Here is a 13,791-nt window from a genome sequence, read left to right as displayed (position 1 = left end):
TAAACCCACGTGGAAACTGCTAACCCTGAGAGGGGTGTTAGAGCATAAGCCGTCTCCACTCAAGGAGGGGAAGTGCTGCCCTGGACAAACAAGTATTAGTTAAGGCAAGGAGGTAGAAAGAATATTCAGAGAAAAGATTGAAGACGTAAGGGAGTTTTCACATCATAAAATAAAACCTCCAATGAATGCAGTGCAAAAGATTTGAGAGGAGGGAAGCATGGAGATTGAAGCCTGAGCTAGAATTTTTGAATGGGAGATGTCTTCTTGTTCTTATCCTATGCCACATGCATGATCCATATGTACCAGAAATTATTAATCTATATGGAAGCCTTCCATGTTAACAGATATCAAGTCTGTTGCCTTCTTTTTCTGTTTGTTCACCTATGCCCATGCCTTACATCCCAATTCTACCACTGTATGCACAACTTACTGAAAGTGTTCCATACCACCCTGTAGCTAATCAGTTGGCCCAAAAATTTAAAACAGGGAACCAAAATGTATATTTTGGGTACTGCTGTACTCAGTCTGACACCATTACCAGTATGAGTACCTGGCCCATCAAAAAGGACATGGGGAAGGATATTTGTAGGACTTACCTGCCACCTTAGAAAAGTGTTGAATGCTAGGGACTTATATCAGGAAAACAAGTGCAGAAGGAGAAGGGAGGTAAAGTTACTGGGATTGGGGTAGCATCAGCTACTTCTCTGATGAAACCAACAGTCTTTTCTTTTCTAGACCATGGCAACACTAGGCCCAAATTATAACAGTTTAATATATAGTAGGTTAGAGTACCTATCAAGTTTGCCAACAATTCCACACCTAGGAATTTATTCTGAAGAAATTATTAGAGGTGTGGTAAAACATTATCGATAAATATATGCTTCAGCATTAACTACAATATATAATAATTGAAAACAAAGAATATGTTCAATAATACAGAATTATTTAAATAACTTTTGGTACATCTATAAAATGGAATCATGCAAGGCCATAAAAATTCGTATTGTAAAATTATATTTTCTGACATTGGATAATTTTAAAAATATATTTTCTAAGTGAAAATGAGCTGTTTACAAGGTGGTATGTATCTTATAACTAAATTTTAAAAATACATTTACTTCTCTCTTCCTTTCCTGCCACTTCTCTCAACCCTTCATACCCAACCTCATTTATCTATCTCTAACTAGACCTAGAAAAGCTTACACTGACATATCAAAAGTCGTTATCTCCAGATACTGGGTGTATGGGTGATTTTTTATTTTCAGTGTTTGCTAAGTTTTCTGCACACAGCATGCATTTATTTTATAATTTTGGGGAAATATTACCATTTGTTTAATAAATAAATACATACCCTATGGCAATAAGTCACAAATACTGTTTGAAAGCTCTTTGATCCATTTTGCTTTAATCAGGCTTTAATCTTTTCAATCAAATTTTATGAACAAATTGTTTTGGGGACTGTTCTATGAAGGATTAAAATGAAGCAAAAATGGCCATCTAGAATATTACACTCCAGGGATGGTTGACTACAGTAGGAAGCAAGTCTAATATAATCAATGATGTTATTTCTAGAATAAAAACACTGGTAAAGCCTACTACTCCCCCTATGCATTCCAAGTGCTGTTAATAAGGACCAAAATATTTTGCTTATATATCAATTTATTGGGGAAATTTTCACTTAGATTAATATGCCTGTATTTTTTTTTTTAAATCAAGCACCAGGAATCATCTTCCCATTCCTCAAAGTTCCAGGTAAGGCCCATTGGACTCACTGCTAGTCCTGACATGCAGTTCTCTGGAGATATTCATTTTGTCAAATGGATATGTAGAATAAATAGAAGAGTTTTTCTTTATTTCTCTTTATTTTTTTTCATCAATTCAAAAGACACTATAGGTCCAAACAGAATATATCTTGGCCACTGAGGGTTAGGAGATTGGCCTATGTTAATATATGGCAAATTATGTCCATTTTGCCAAATCAAAACCTGAAGGAAGATTTCCTTGTCCTGGGGGCTGCGAAACATGATAACAAGCATTCTGATGTTGATTAACAATGATGAGGGTGACTAGATCACTCTGCTGGATTATTTGTATAAAGATTTTGAGGTGTGTCTAGAAAAAGTAAGAGTTGGACAGATGGAGAGGGCAGAAAAGGGTATGAAGACGTGGGGGAAAAGTGAAGAAAGGGACAGGAAAAGCAAAGGCACGAAAAGCAGAATAAGCATGGTGATTTTAGTGGGGAATCAACAATGATTATTCAGGGAAGTTAGCTTAGGGGAGCGATAGGTAAGACTGTCTGAAAAGTGTAGGGCCAGATTATGGTAGGAGCTTTGTAGAAACATAATTTAGGTTTGGTTTGATAGTAAATGGAGAGCTACCTTAAGTATTTCAGACTACATTGTCTTTATTGCCATATAAAAGTGATGTTTAAGGAAGAAAAATACTTATAATTATTGAGTACTTTTCCTGTTCCAGGCAGTATGTTACAAAGATGTTTAAGAGGGTGGCCTTTGGAGTTGGACTTGAGGTCTAGTTCTGATTCTGGACTTTACTAGCTATATGACTTTGGGAAAATTACTTATTTTACTGAGTCTCAGTTTCTTCTTCTGTAAAACTGATGCAATAATATCCACCCCTCAAGTGTGTTGTATGGATGACATAAAGTGGAGAAGGGAGAACCTGTGAACGAACAGGTAACAGGAAGCTATTACAATTATTGAACCTAGAAAAAGGTGATAAAACCACTAGAATATAGAGTAAGGACAGACTTCAAAAGGAAAAGTAAAGAAGTAAGAAAGGTGACTGACTCCCTCTCTTCTCTCATCTTGTAAGTTCCTTATTTCTGTTTATTTGATATAATCTGGAAATTTGAAATTAATCTGAAGTATATAGTCCTTCTCTGGACATTATCAATTGTTTGCTGGTTTTCCATAGAGCTACAAATAATCATTTGCTTTCTCTGTTCACCATTTCAGCATCTCCTGCAACATAGGATCCAAATTCAGTCAGTTAAAAAGCAAACAATACAAAACAAAACAAAAATAATTCACTTTCTTACATTGTATTTTCAAAATTTCTTTTTTGTTTGCAATTTCTTCCTCCATTCTTGAGTTTGCCAATCAGTCCTCCTGCGAATTCTCACAGAAGCAGGATTCCCTATCTTAACAAAAAGCAAAACTCAAAAACAAAAACAAAAAAAACAACAACTACCTAATCTTGCCGTTTCTGGGATTATGGAAACCTGTAACTCTTTAAAACTTCTGTGGCATCCCTCAATCCTTCACTGCCCACTTCCTGCCAACAGCTAACATCAGAGCAATCACTACATAACAAATAGGAGTCTTAAAATATACAACGTTTTGAGAGTATGGACTTTCTTACTAGTGTCTGTAGCTAACATAAAGCTTCCTCTTTCAAGGAAGATCTATCTTCTTATTTGCACACAATTCCGAGCAGGAAGTTATACGCAGAATTTTTAATCTCCGTGGGAAAACGTCCTTCATTCTAATTTAATTTAACTAAATGCTCCCCTTTTCTGTTTCTTTCTCTTCTCCCTCTTCTCTGGGAGGGAATAGTCAAAAAGAAATGTTTCAATAGATCTCGCGGTGCTATTCGAGATTCCCTATTAAAAAAAATAGAAATGATGCAAACGCGCCTGTGCCTTCCGGGATTTGGGGCTGCAACGGCCGTGCTCCAAGCCCAGTGAAAGCAGCCCAGGGAGGAGGCGGAGCTCTAGCGAGTTCCCCTTCCACCTTCCCCCACCCTTCTCTTACAACCTCTGTTGGGCCCCTAGCTCAATTCCAGCCTTTGCTGCAGCTGCTTTCCAGCCATTTGCAGGACTCAAACAACCGCAGCCACTGTTCCCAGGATGGTGATCCGTGTGTATATTGCATCTTCCTCTGGCTCTACCGCGGTAAGGAGGGTGGGGAGCCCACCTTTGTTGTTTTCCTACATACCAGTCTTCTGCTGCTGCTGCAGAAACGTTAAATTGCAGAAGTTTGTCAGGCAGGTTCTCTTTCAGAAGACACTCCCACCCACCGCCCTTCTTCCCTTGTTTCCCTTTGTTGCATCGATTTCATTTTGCCATGGAGTTTAGCTTTGTTTGTCTTACGACATTAGGGCCAAGTTTCTTCTTTAAAGGAAAAATAAAGCTACCGAGTTTTGGTAGATGAGAGATGGTGGTATAGGTAGGGTCTTTAGGGTCTTTACTAGACAAGTAAAATCACACACTGGTGAATTTCAAGAGTGCGACATTTGACATATGTGCTCTAGTTACTGAGTTGAGGGGCAGGAATGCACATCTGCAAAGGATGTAAAACATGCTCTAATGAGGATTGAGTGGAGGCCAACGGAGGCATTGCAATTATTTTCAGAGAGCAAGACTCCTGTAATCAAAGAGTTATTTTGCAAGTCTGTAGGAGAGGGTGTTTAAGTTCAGCCTAAACAATCTGTTAGAACAAGACAAAATGGGTGGGGAAGTTGGGAACAATGATACAAAGTTAATGGTTTTTAAAAAAAATAATGACAAGGGACCTGTTTTTTCCCCCTCCCATATTGTCCCTTATTTTGACTTTTTCTTTTCTATCAAAAGATTTTACTCCTAACAGTTTCTCACTCTTCAAATACATTGAGAAATGGAACTAAGGAGTGGCTTCTTGTACAGTGGCAGACTGGACTTGCTGTCTCTTCAAATGATAGGACAGCCTCCACTCACATGCTCTTAATTTATAGTAACAATTTTTCAGCAGCAGTGTGTAGCAAAAAGATAAACTGGGGTGAAAGATGAGTGTATATCCATGATAAATGAAAGTACAGTATCTCTTTTTCATAACTTAAGAGAAAAGCCAACAGTGGCAAGAGCAGATGTGTGGGTTTAGGATGTGGGATTTAGGAACCCTCTCCTTTCTGAGCTTTACAGCAGGTACTTTTCTATATTTTTGTTTTTCTTTGGTTTATTTACCCCCGAGAGAGTTTGGAGTAGAACTAAAGGTTATGTGAAATCACAAGACCCTTGAACCTTGAAATTTGTCTTCTCTTAGCATCACGTGTGGGTGTGTTTAGACAATTTTGAAATAGAATACTTAATCTTACATTTTTTGAGCAAGTTTAGGTTGACATAAAAGAAAGTTTTTTATATTGCCTTTGAACCTTACTTTATGAGCTTCTTGCCTTACTATTTTCCATCTATATTAAATCTGCTATTTCACAGTAATATTTGAATTGCTCAGAGTTTTAAATCCAATATGATGATTGTAAAATTTTAAAGACCAGCTTAATACAGTTAGTTAAACCCTTAATTTGACTGAACAGATCAGGAAGAAGTTAGTTTCACTTTGGGTGATAATGCAGTTTCAATACTGCTATTTATTCTTTGCTTTCTTGCTCTTCTACCTCTCCCCCAAAAGCAGATTCAAGAATAAACTCCTTTCAGAATTTGTATTCAAGTATGAACAACTGTACCTCTCCCTTTGTTAAGACTTAAGTTTCTAAGAGCCTTAAACATGGCTGCTGTCTCCTATTATGCCCATTTTTAGACTCCATTGTTGAAGACTATGCAAATAGGAAATCTTTATGCTACTTGTGTTTTGTTTCAATTTTATTTTCTTATGGGTAATTAGAGATTTGTCTGTTGTTGCAGTAATTATACTTCTGATGAACCAGTTATCAAAAATTCTTATTTTATTATTATCTTACAGTACTTTTAAAGAATGCTAGAACAGTATAAAGTGAGTGTACTTCAGGAAGAGATCCTTTATACCATAAATGGGGAAACTTCACTTTACAATACTTAGGGTTTTCCTTTAAAATTGATGCCATGTTATTTTTAAGACATGATTTAGAAGTTTTATTCCAAACATTGTAATGGGAACCCAACAAGTGCACAAAGTGAGCTTCTCCTCTAAGTGGTTAAGTGTAGTTCTTGGAAGAACATTTAAAAGACAGCTTTTGGTTTTGGGTTGGTAATCTCTGACCGCTTTTTGACTCTTCCTAATAGTTGTCATAAAACAACCAATATTATATGTTTTATCAGGCAAGGTAGGATATATGAGAATTGCAAGACAGTATTAACTTATATTGTCCTTTTCTCAAGATGCCCTGTCCCTCAAATTCTGATTAAAAAAAAAAATGTTTTCAAGTTTGTAGTCAACTTTGCCCCAATATGTAGTAGTAGCACTTGCTTCTTAAAAGTTTAGAAATGAAAGCAAGTATGTTGATTTTTGTAATGGATTTCTTGATAGTAGCCATAATAATGATGGTAGAAACACTTAAGTGTGTCAGGTACTATCTCATTTTATTTCTTGACAATTGTTAGTCTTATGAATTAGGCACTATGCTTATCTCTATTTTTAAGTAAAGAAATACAGGTTCAGAGAGATTAAACAACTTCCTCAAGGTCACACATCTAGTAAGCCACAGAGCTTGAACCTAATACAAGTTGTTTGAATGCAATAAACGTGTTTAACCACCAAGAAATATATCCTCCCAGTGATACTTTATAGCTAGGAGGCATGAGGAGATAAATGTCAATACAAGGTGAGAAGTATAGAAAGGAATAAATCTTGTAAATGGAAGAATTGCCTGGGTATATACATATAGGGGAATAGAAAAAAGAACTAGTGTGAAGGAGGGATAGTATGTCTAAAGGTGAATGTCAGTAAGTGGGTTAAATGACTTTTCACTCAAGGCTATGCAGGTAGAAAAGACCTGCACATTTGGAACTGGTCTTTTATAGGTCAAGGTATGCAAAATTTAGGTCTTAATACTGTTTCTTTTTATGGAAACAATTTAGCAGGATTGCAACTTCTAAGTTGTCTTGTCTATAGCAAGTGATTTTGGCTTGTTCAGAACTGTTCATGCATGTCTTCACCCACTGTAACACAGTAGTATAGAGCATATTTTTCTTTCTTGAGATTGTAACGCCCTGTAAACATACATTTAATGGAAAAGGAATAGTAAGCACAGAGCATATATAGCTTAATCAATTTCAATAACTTTTAAGAAAAATCAACATTGGCCTTTGGTCAGAATTGCTAGAGTGATGATAGGTTGGTTTTAACTGGTTTGGGAGTTTTCTTCTCATACTTCTTTCCCTCAGCTCTATAATGATATCCATTCCATGGCCTCTGTGCATTCTAGGTGTGCTTGGTGTAGAAATTTTAAGGTTATAGTAGGTAGATCATTTCTGAGTATTTTATTTATGGAATAACATGTAAAATGATCTCTTTTATGACTGCTAAAACATAAAAGTTGTAGCTTGGATTGTCCATATAATACATTAAATATATGTAATTTTCCTCTATGGCAGTATTCAGTGCACATGTTATAAAAACAAGTGAATAAAACGAACACTCATTATAGCCAATGTATGAGTCACTAGTCACAGTATTTTCTCATTCGGATAATATGAGTATAGAACAACAGTTCATCTATAGGATTCTCAAGTTATTGCATCTTAAGTAATAGGGTATTTTTGCTGCTCTGTTTCTGTATAAATTGAACATTGATTTGATGTATCCTATGGTCTTTGTTATAGCTTCCAAGGTTTGTTTGAATGCTGTTTAAAGCTATTCATAAACTACTTAGAAGAGCAAAATCAGAAACTATTCATCAGGTGACTGGACATGCTTTTTGGATGCTCTAAACAGTGGAAAATGGGCAGCTTTTACATGGCAAACACAAGAACTCAAGATCAGTATCTTCAACTTGCACCCTATTTGATGACTGATTTCCTAAATGTCACAGAAACAATGGCAAAGCCTTGGGAATAATTTGGCCCAACTTAAAGAAGATTGGGAAACAGTTATTTAAAAAGGTATTTAAAAGTCAAATTGTTGTAGAGACAAAAATATTGTTGAAGTTTAGTAAAAGACTCACAATCTGGTTGGAGAGAAGGATAAAATGGACCCAATTTTAGCTCAAAGACTAGTTACTCTTTTGAGGAAAGGTTTTGATCAACAAACCTTAAGGTCAATCTTCTCCTTGGTTGGCCTGGAAAAAAAAATCGAAGCCCCAGACACAATAAGGTCGAATGTTCTAATTCTCTGCAGTTAATCTCTAAATTCTTTTCAAAAATATATATTGTGCAATCAAACATATGTCTTTTACAGGAATATTTTCTGATTTAATTGAACTATCAAGTGTGGATGTTATATTTCATTTCTTCTTGATAAATAGAATGAGGATCTGTTCCTGGCTATGACCACACATTTTCTTTCAGTTCTACTTTGTAGCCCACCAGGAGGCCTTTTAAAGCCGGTACTTAATTACTTCCTCCAATCCAGACCAAAATTAAATAAATGTACATTGAGAGAGGATGGACAACTCATTTGTGATGAATGTTTTTGGTAATATGAGAGGCAAAGCTGACTTTTCACACTTGATCGGTAGGGAAGAATTCTAAGCAAATGAATTATTTTCTAGCCCAGATTCCCTCACATTTTGGCTTTATTAGTTTGTTTGAATTGTTGTAGAATGCCAGAACAGCAGACAAAAATCAAATACAAGTTTAAAAAATAGCATGACAAATTCAAAGACTGTAGCATTCAGTGTCAGTGCCATTAGATTTTTTTTGGTATTATTACCCTTTCGTTAACATGACTAGTCAAGATTTGACTGGTAATAGTAAAGACTAACATTTATTTATGCATCATATATGTCAGGCATTGTGCCCAGTGTTTTACATACATTATCTCAATTAGTTTAATCGTTATAATAACACTGTGAGGTAAGTACTATAATGTTATTAGGATTATTTTATGTAATTAGAGGTGCTAACTCTAAGACCCAGAAACATTAGGCACATTGCTCAAGATTAAGGATCTACAAATGGTAAAACTGTGATTAGAACCCAGGTTTCTCTGACTCCACAACCCACTCCTAAGCACTGTGTTGTTTACACATCCTCTTAATGTATAGGCATTGAACAGAGATAATGTTAATAGTACATTAAAATCTTGTCATATAATTAGGAATTTATAATTGCCATTTAAGACTGCATGATTTCTGAAAAGAAAGAAAAAAGACTGGATAGTGCCTAACCAAGCAAATCTGTCTTTCTCCATAATCTGCACGTGAGAGTTAGGTGAGAGTGGGGGAGGTAGGGAGGTTAGTAGCACCGTTTTCATGTATGGTTCAGTTTTTTTTTAAATAAAATTGCCTAACCAAGGGCACGTTTTTAAATAGTATTTGTTCCACATATTGAACTTTTATTTTATGTCTTTGACTCTCCCTTGAAAAATATTTTTGTGTCGCTATACCAACATAATTAAAAGATGGCTTTTTATGATTTTATAAATCTTCTAAATTCATCAGGAAGGCAGTACTACTCTACTCTTTGAGTTCAGTCCCTTTGGCTTAGTCCTTTCTGGAAATGAGACCCTATCGAAGAATAGGAGTGGAAGCAAACATTTTTGCTTAGGGGATTTCCAACAGTTTGTCAAGACAAGTAGAATAGTTATAACATGAAAAAACTTTGTCTGTTTCACCACTACGACTCAGCCAATTATTTCATCATAAGTGCAGCATATTTCTCAAAGTTAAAATTGTAACAGTACAGAAACAGTCTCATAGATACAGAAAACAAACTGATGGTTGCCAGAAGTGGGGAATAGGGAGCTGGGTGAAAAAGTTGAAGGGATTAAGAAATACAAATTGGTAGTTACAAAATATGTGTTGTCATGGGGATATAAAGTGAAGCATAGGGAATATAGTCAACAATGTTGCAACAACTATGTATAGTGCCAGGTGGGTACTAGACTAATCAGGGGGATCACTGCATAAATTACCTGAATGTCTAACCACTATGCTGTATACCTGAAACTAGTACAAAATAATATTGAATGTCAACTGTAACTGAGAAAAATAACTAAAAATTAAATAAATTTAGAAAAAATTGTAACACTAAATATATATTTTTAGTTGCTGTATGATATCAGAAACCATTCTATCCAGTGTGATATTTCAAAGTTGATTTAGAGGGAAGATGTGCATAGACAATTACCTAACATGTTAAAAATATGACAAATCATCTCACTTTAATTTCTCATGCAAGCCATATGTAAGCTTTAGTTGTTAATAATAAGGGCTAGCATTCATTGAGCACTTAAAATGTGCCAGGCATAGTGGTAAGAACGTTATATGTATTATATCATTTAATTCTAGAGACAAGTCAGTGAAGTCAGTACTCTTATTATACCCATTTTTAAGAGGAGGAAACAAACTCAGAGAGCTAACAATGACAGAACGCTAGCAAAACACTCCCGAGGTTTGTCTGATTCCAGAGCCCATGAGTCTAAGCCCTATGCTATTTTTGACTACTGGTTAATATTTACTAATTACTCACCACGCACGGGGCTCTGAAACTAATTTAAAATCATTGCAAAATTGCTTTTCTGATGAACTTGGAAAATTATGAAAAGTACTTCTTAATTGATTGATAGCAGTACCAAGAATAATTCTATTGGTCTGTTACTGAAGTATGTAGCATTCTTCAGACCAGAAAATTAAAGTCATAATAGCTCAGTATATACTATTAGTTAGAATGCAGAACATGTACCTTTATCCCAGTAAGAAAATTACCTTGTGTAAGGCAGTCTAACTTAAAAGCATATGAAGACAAATTGTTTTTGGAAAGGATTTTAAGCTTTGAGCTAGAGCAAGTAGCTTCAAAGTGATATATGGGTTATTGGCTGTTGCCTCTGTGATTTGAGTAGGTCACTAAACCTCTGCTGCTCATCACCCTCACAAGTGGAATATAAATTACGTAAAGTGAAGAGTATCATGGAAGAAAGCTTTTACAAGTGTTGTTATTGGAAATCCATTACTGAGATTATGGAATCTGATATCACACTTTCAGAAACTTAAACTTAACTGGTCTTGTGTATTAAGTAAATATTTTGAAGTCAAAAGAGGCAGGGGTTGGGAGTAAGACTTTTTCAGTGAATTTCTACTTAAAAAAGAAAAGTGTTAAATTTAAATCTCTTCTGAGCAATGCTGAGAGGATAAGGGTTGGGGTGGTGATATGGACAGTTAGCCAAGTGACAAGACAAATACCTGTTGAGTTTTAAAAGGAATAAGTAGGAAATTTAACAAGATCAAGAATAAGGCCAATTCTATATCAGACTTAGAATTTATACTTTTGATTTTTCAAAAAGAGGCTATTAAAAGGCAAGTACAAAAAACGTTATGAGGAAAGTGTGACTAAACATTTACTTATTGTCCAGTTGCATTAGGACTTATGATTACATTTTGAAGTTGAAATTGAAGAATGATTTTTGATTGGAATGTGTTTGAATTCCCTTAGAAACTATATAGTTATGGTCAGGCTCTGCATAAGGGGGCTTAAGAGAGGGATATATATGTATATATATTTACATCTATATATATTTGTGTGTATACACATATGTATATGTATATATATACTATATATATATATAGTATATATATACATATACATATATAGTATATATATATAATTTGGTCAGACTCTACTAAAAGGTTGACTTTGAGAACTAAAACTACATATCCCAGGGGATCCTTCCACTGCCCAAATGTCAAGGACTGCTTGGGAGAAGTCCCATCAGCCACACAGCATTGTGTGTAACTTCAAAAGTCAGTGACTCTACGGGGATATGAAAGTCAGTTTGGGGAATATAATCAATAATATTGTAGAGATTTTGTAGGGAATCCGATGGACACTTGTCTTATTAGGGACACCACTTCAGGGACAGTGTATGTCATACAGGGTGTCATGCGGGGTCTCTGGTCCCACTCCCCACATAAGAATGCAGGACACGGTGAGGCCAAAATGTAACACCCATGGAGCCATCGATAGAGGAGTCACACCACTGTAGTCTCGCTGATGGCTGGGTTGGAGACACAGGAAGCAGGAACCACACTATCTGTAACCTGCTGTCTACTTCTCTGCAATCTGCAACCCATACTCCGCTGTGCTAACTGCAGTCTGTGCTTGCCAGCCACCATCTTCTTGCTAGCCCCCATTTTCTGCTAGCATAGCCACAACAGTTATATTAGTGGCCAATGGCTCACTGGTTACAGCTGACGGCCAACTAGCCACAGCTGATGGCCATCCATTCACAGTTGATGGCCATTTACTACCTGAGCCAGCACCTTTCCACGTGAGGCCGAGAGCCTAGAAACTGCACTCCTGGCTCTGTCCCCACAGTGTAGATGCCTGATCACTGTGCTGTACACCTGAAGCTGAAGCTGAATAAAAATGAATGTCAACTATAGTTATACATATATATATGTATATATGAGTTATATGTATATGTAAATATATATATATATATATATACATATATATATATATATTCACAAGAAGTGGAGTACAGCATTAGGAATAGAAACAGTGGAAATGTAAGAGCTGTATGCGATGTCAGAGGGGTAGTAGATTGGGGGAGGAGGGTTATCACTTTGTGAGGGGTATAAATGGTAAATACCTAACTGTTACATTGTTTTGTACACCTGAAACTAGTAAAAAAAGTCAGTGACTCTACATTTGTATTTCATGAAAAGTGATGTACCATGTGATGCTTTAAAACACAAAACATCTAACACAGACTTATCTAAATAATCTACATCTAGATGCCCAAGTGGATTTACTGTAAATAAAAATCTAATTACTTTTTGAAAATCAGTTATTTATAGAGACTGATTTGATTTTTTTTCACTGCATGATGTGGTTGGATAGAGAAGTATTAGAATTGTCCGTTTAGGTCAATGTATAAAACTAGGGAAACAGTGCATAAACATATTGCTTGGAATATGTAGAGAACATCTAAAAAGGTGACATTGGTAAATAATTAGATACTGTATTGTGCAACAGCTCATGTTAAGATATTCTGGGGAAAGAAAAAAGTAAAATCTGAATGCTTGTGTTGCTGCAACAATTATAAGGAAAAGTAGTTAGGCTTTCTCTTAGTGAGTAACATAATTATGATCTAATTCTATACCCACAATGCATAAAGGACCACCATTTCATGTCCTTATAAGATTTCTTGAAAATATTTGAAGTAGAAGCGGGGGATATTAATTTATTGTCTGTTTTGTTTTAGTAACAATGTATAGCAATTTTCATTTCATATGATTAACGATGAGCCCTTATTCTATGTAAAATAACATAAAAAAGACAAAAGACATGTTGTTGTATGTAAAGCATTAAACTTTTTTCTAAACATTTTCTCAAGTTATAGATATTATCTCTACCAAAGTTATTGTTTTTTTTGTTGTTTTTTTAATGTACTATCCTTATACCTTCTTTTTTTTTTTATTAGTTTCAGGTGCACAAGACAAAGTAATACTTAGACGTTTATCATTTATATCCCTCACACTGTGTGAATCCCCTCCCCCCATCCGCTATCCCTCTGACATCTCATACAGCTGTTACATTTCCACTGTCTATTCCTAATGCTGTATTCCGCTTCTTGTAAGTATACACACACACACACACACACACACAATTATAGTTGGCATTCATTGTTCAGCTTCAGCTTCAGGTGTACAGTGCAGTGATCAGGCATCTACATCATCCCTGAGGTGGTCTCCCAAATGGGACAAGTGTCTATCGGATACCCTACACAATCTTTACAACATTGTTGGTTACATTTCCCAAATTAATTTTCAAAACCCTGTGGCCATCTTGTGGTTACTGACTGTTTTCTAATCCCCTCACCTTTCCCCTTATCCCATCCCTCTTCCCATCTAGCAACCCTCAGTTTTTCCTCTATGTCTCCAAAATTGTTTCTGATTAGTTAATTCAATTATTCTTTT

General features: G+C 35.6%; 1 protein-coding gene across 3 annotated transcripts in view; it reads left to right on the top strand.

Annotated features, from left to right (window-relative positions):
* The first annotated feature begins 3,657 nt into the window (after positions 1-3,657).
* Positions 3,658-13,791, top strand: part of SH3BGRL (SH3 domain binding glutamate rich protein like) — a 134,604-nt gene continuing 124,470 nt past the window's right edge. For all 3 annotated transcript variants that reach the window (XR_013992962.1, XR_013992963.1, XM_081042903.1), the window contains exon 1: positions 3,658-3,913. Coding sequence is in view for 1 of the 3 variants with exons in the window: in XM_081042903.1 (XP_080899029.1) it covers positions 3,869-3,913 (45 nt within the window). In the remaining 2 variants the exon portion in view is untranslated. The remainder of the gene's footprint in view (positions 3,914-13,791) is intronic.

The sequence above is a fragment of the Rhinolophus hipposideros genome (assembly GCF_964194185.1).
Source record: "Rhinolophus hipposideros genome assembly, chromosome: X".
NCBI lineage: Eukaryota > Metazoa > Chordata > Mammalia > Chiroptera > Rhinolophidae > Rhinolophus > Rhinolophus hipposideros.
The sequence above is the reverse complement of the archived record's forward strand: the minus strand, read 5'-3'. Positions and strand labels throughout refer to the sequence as shown.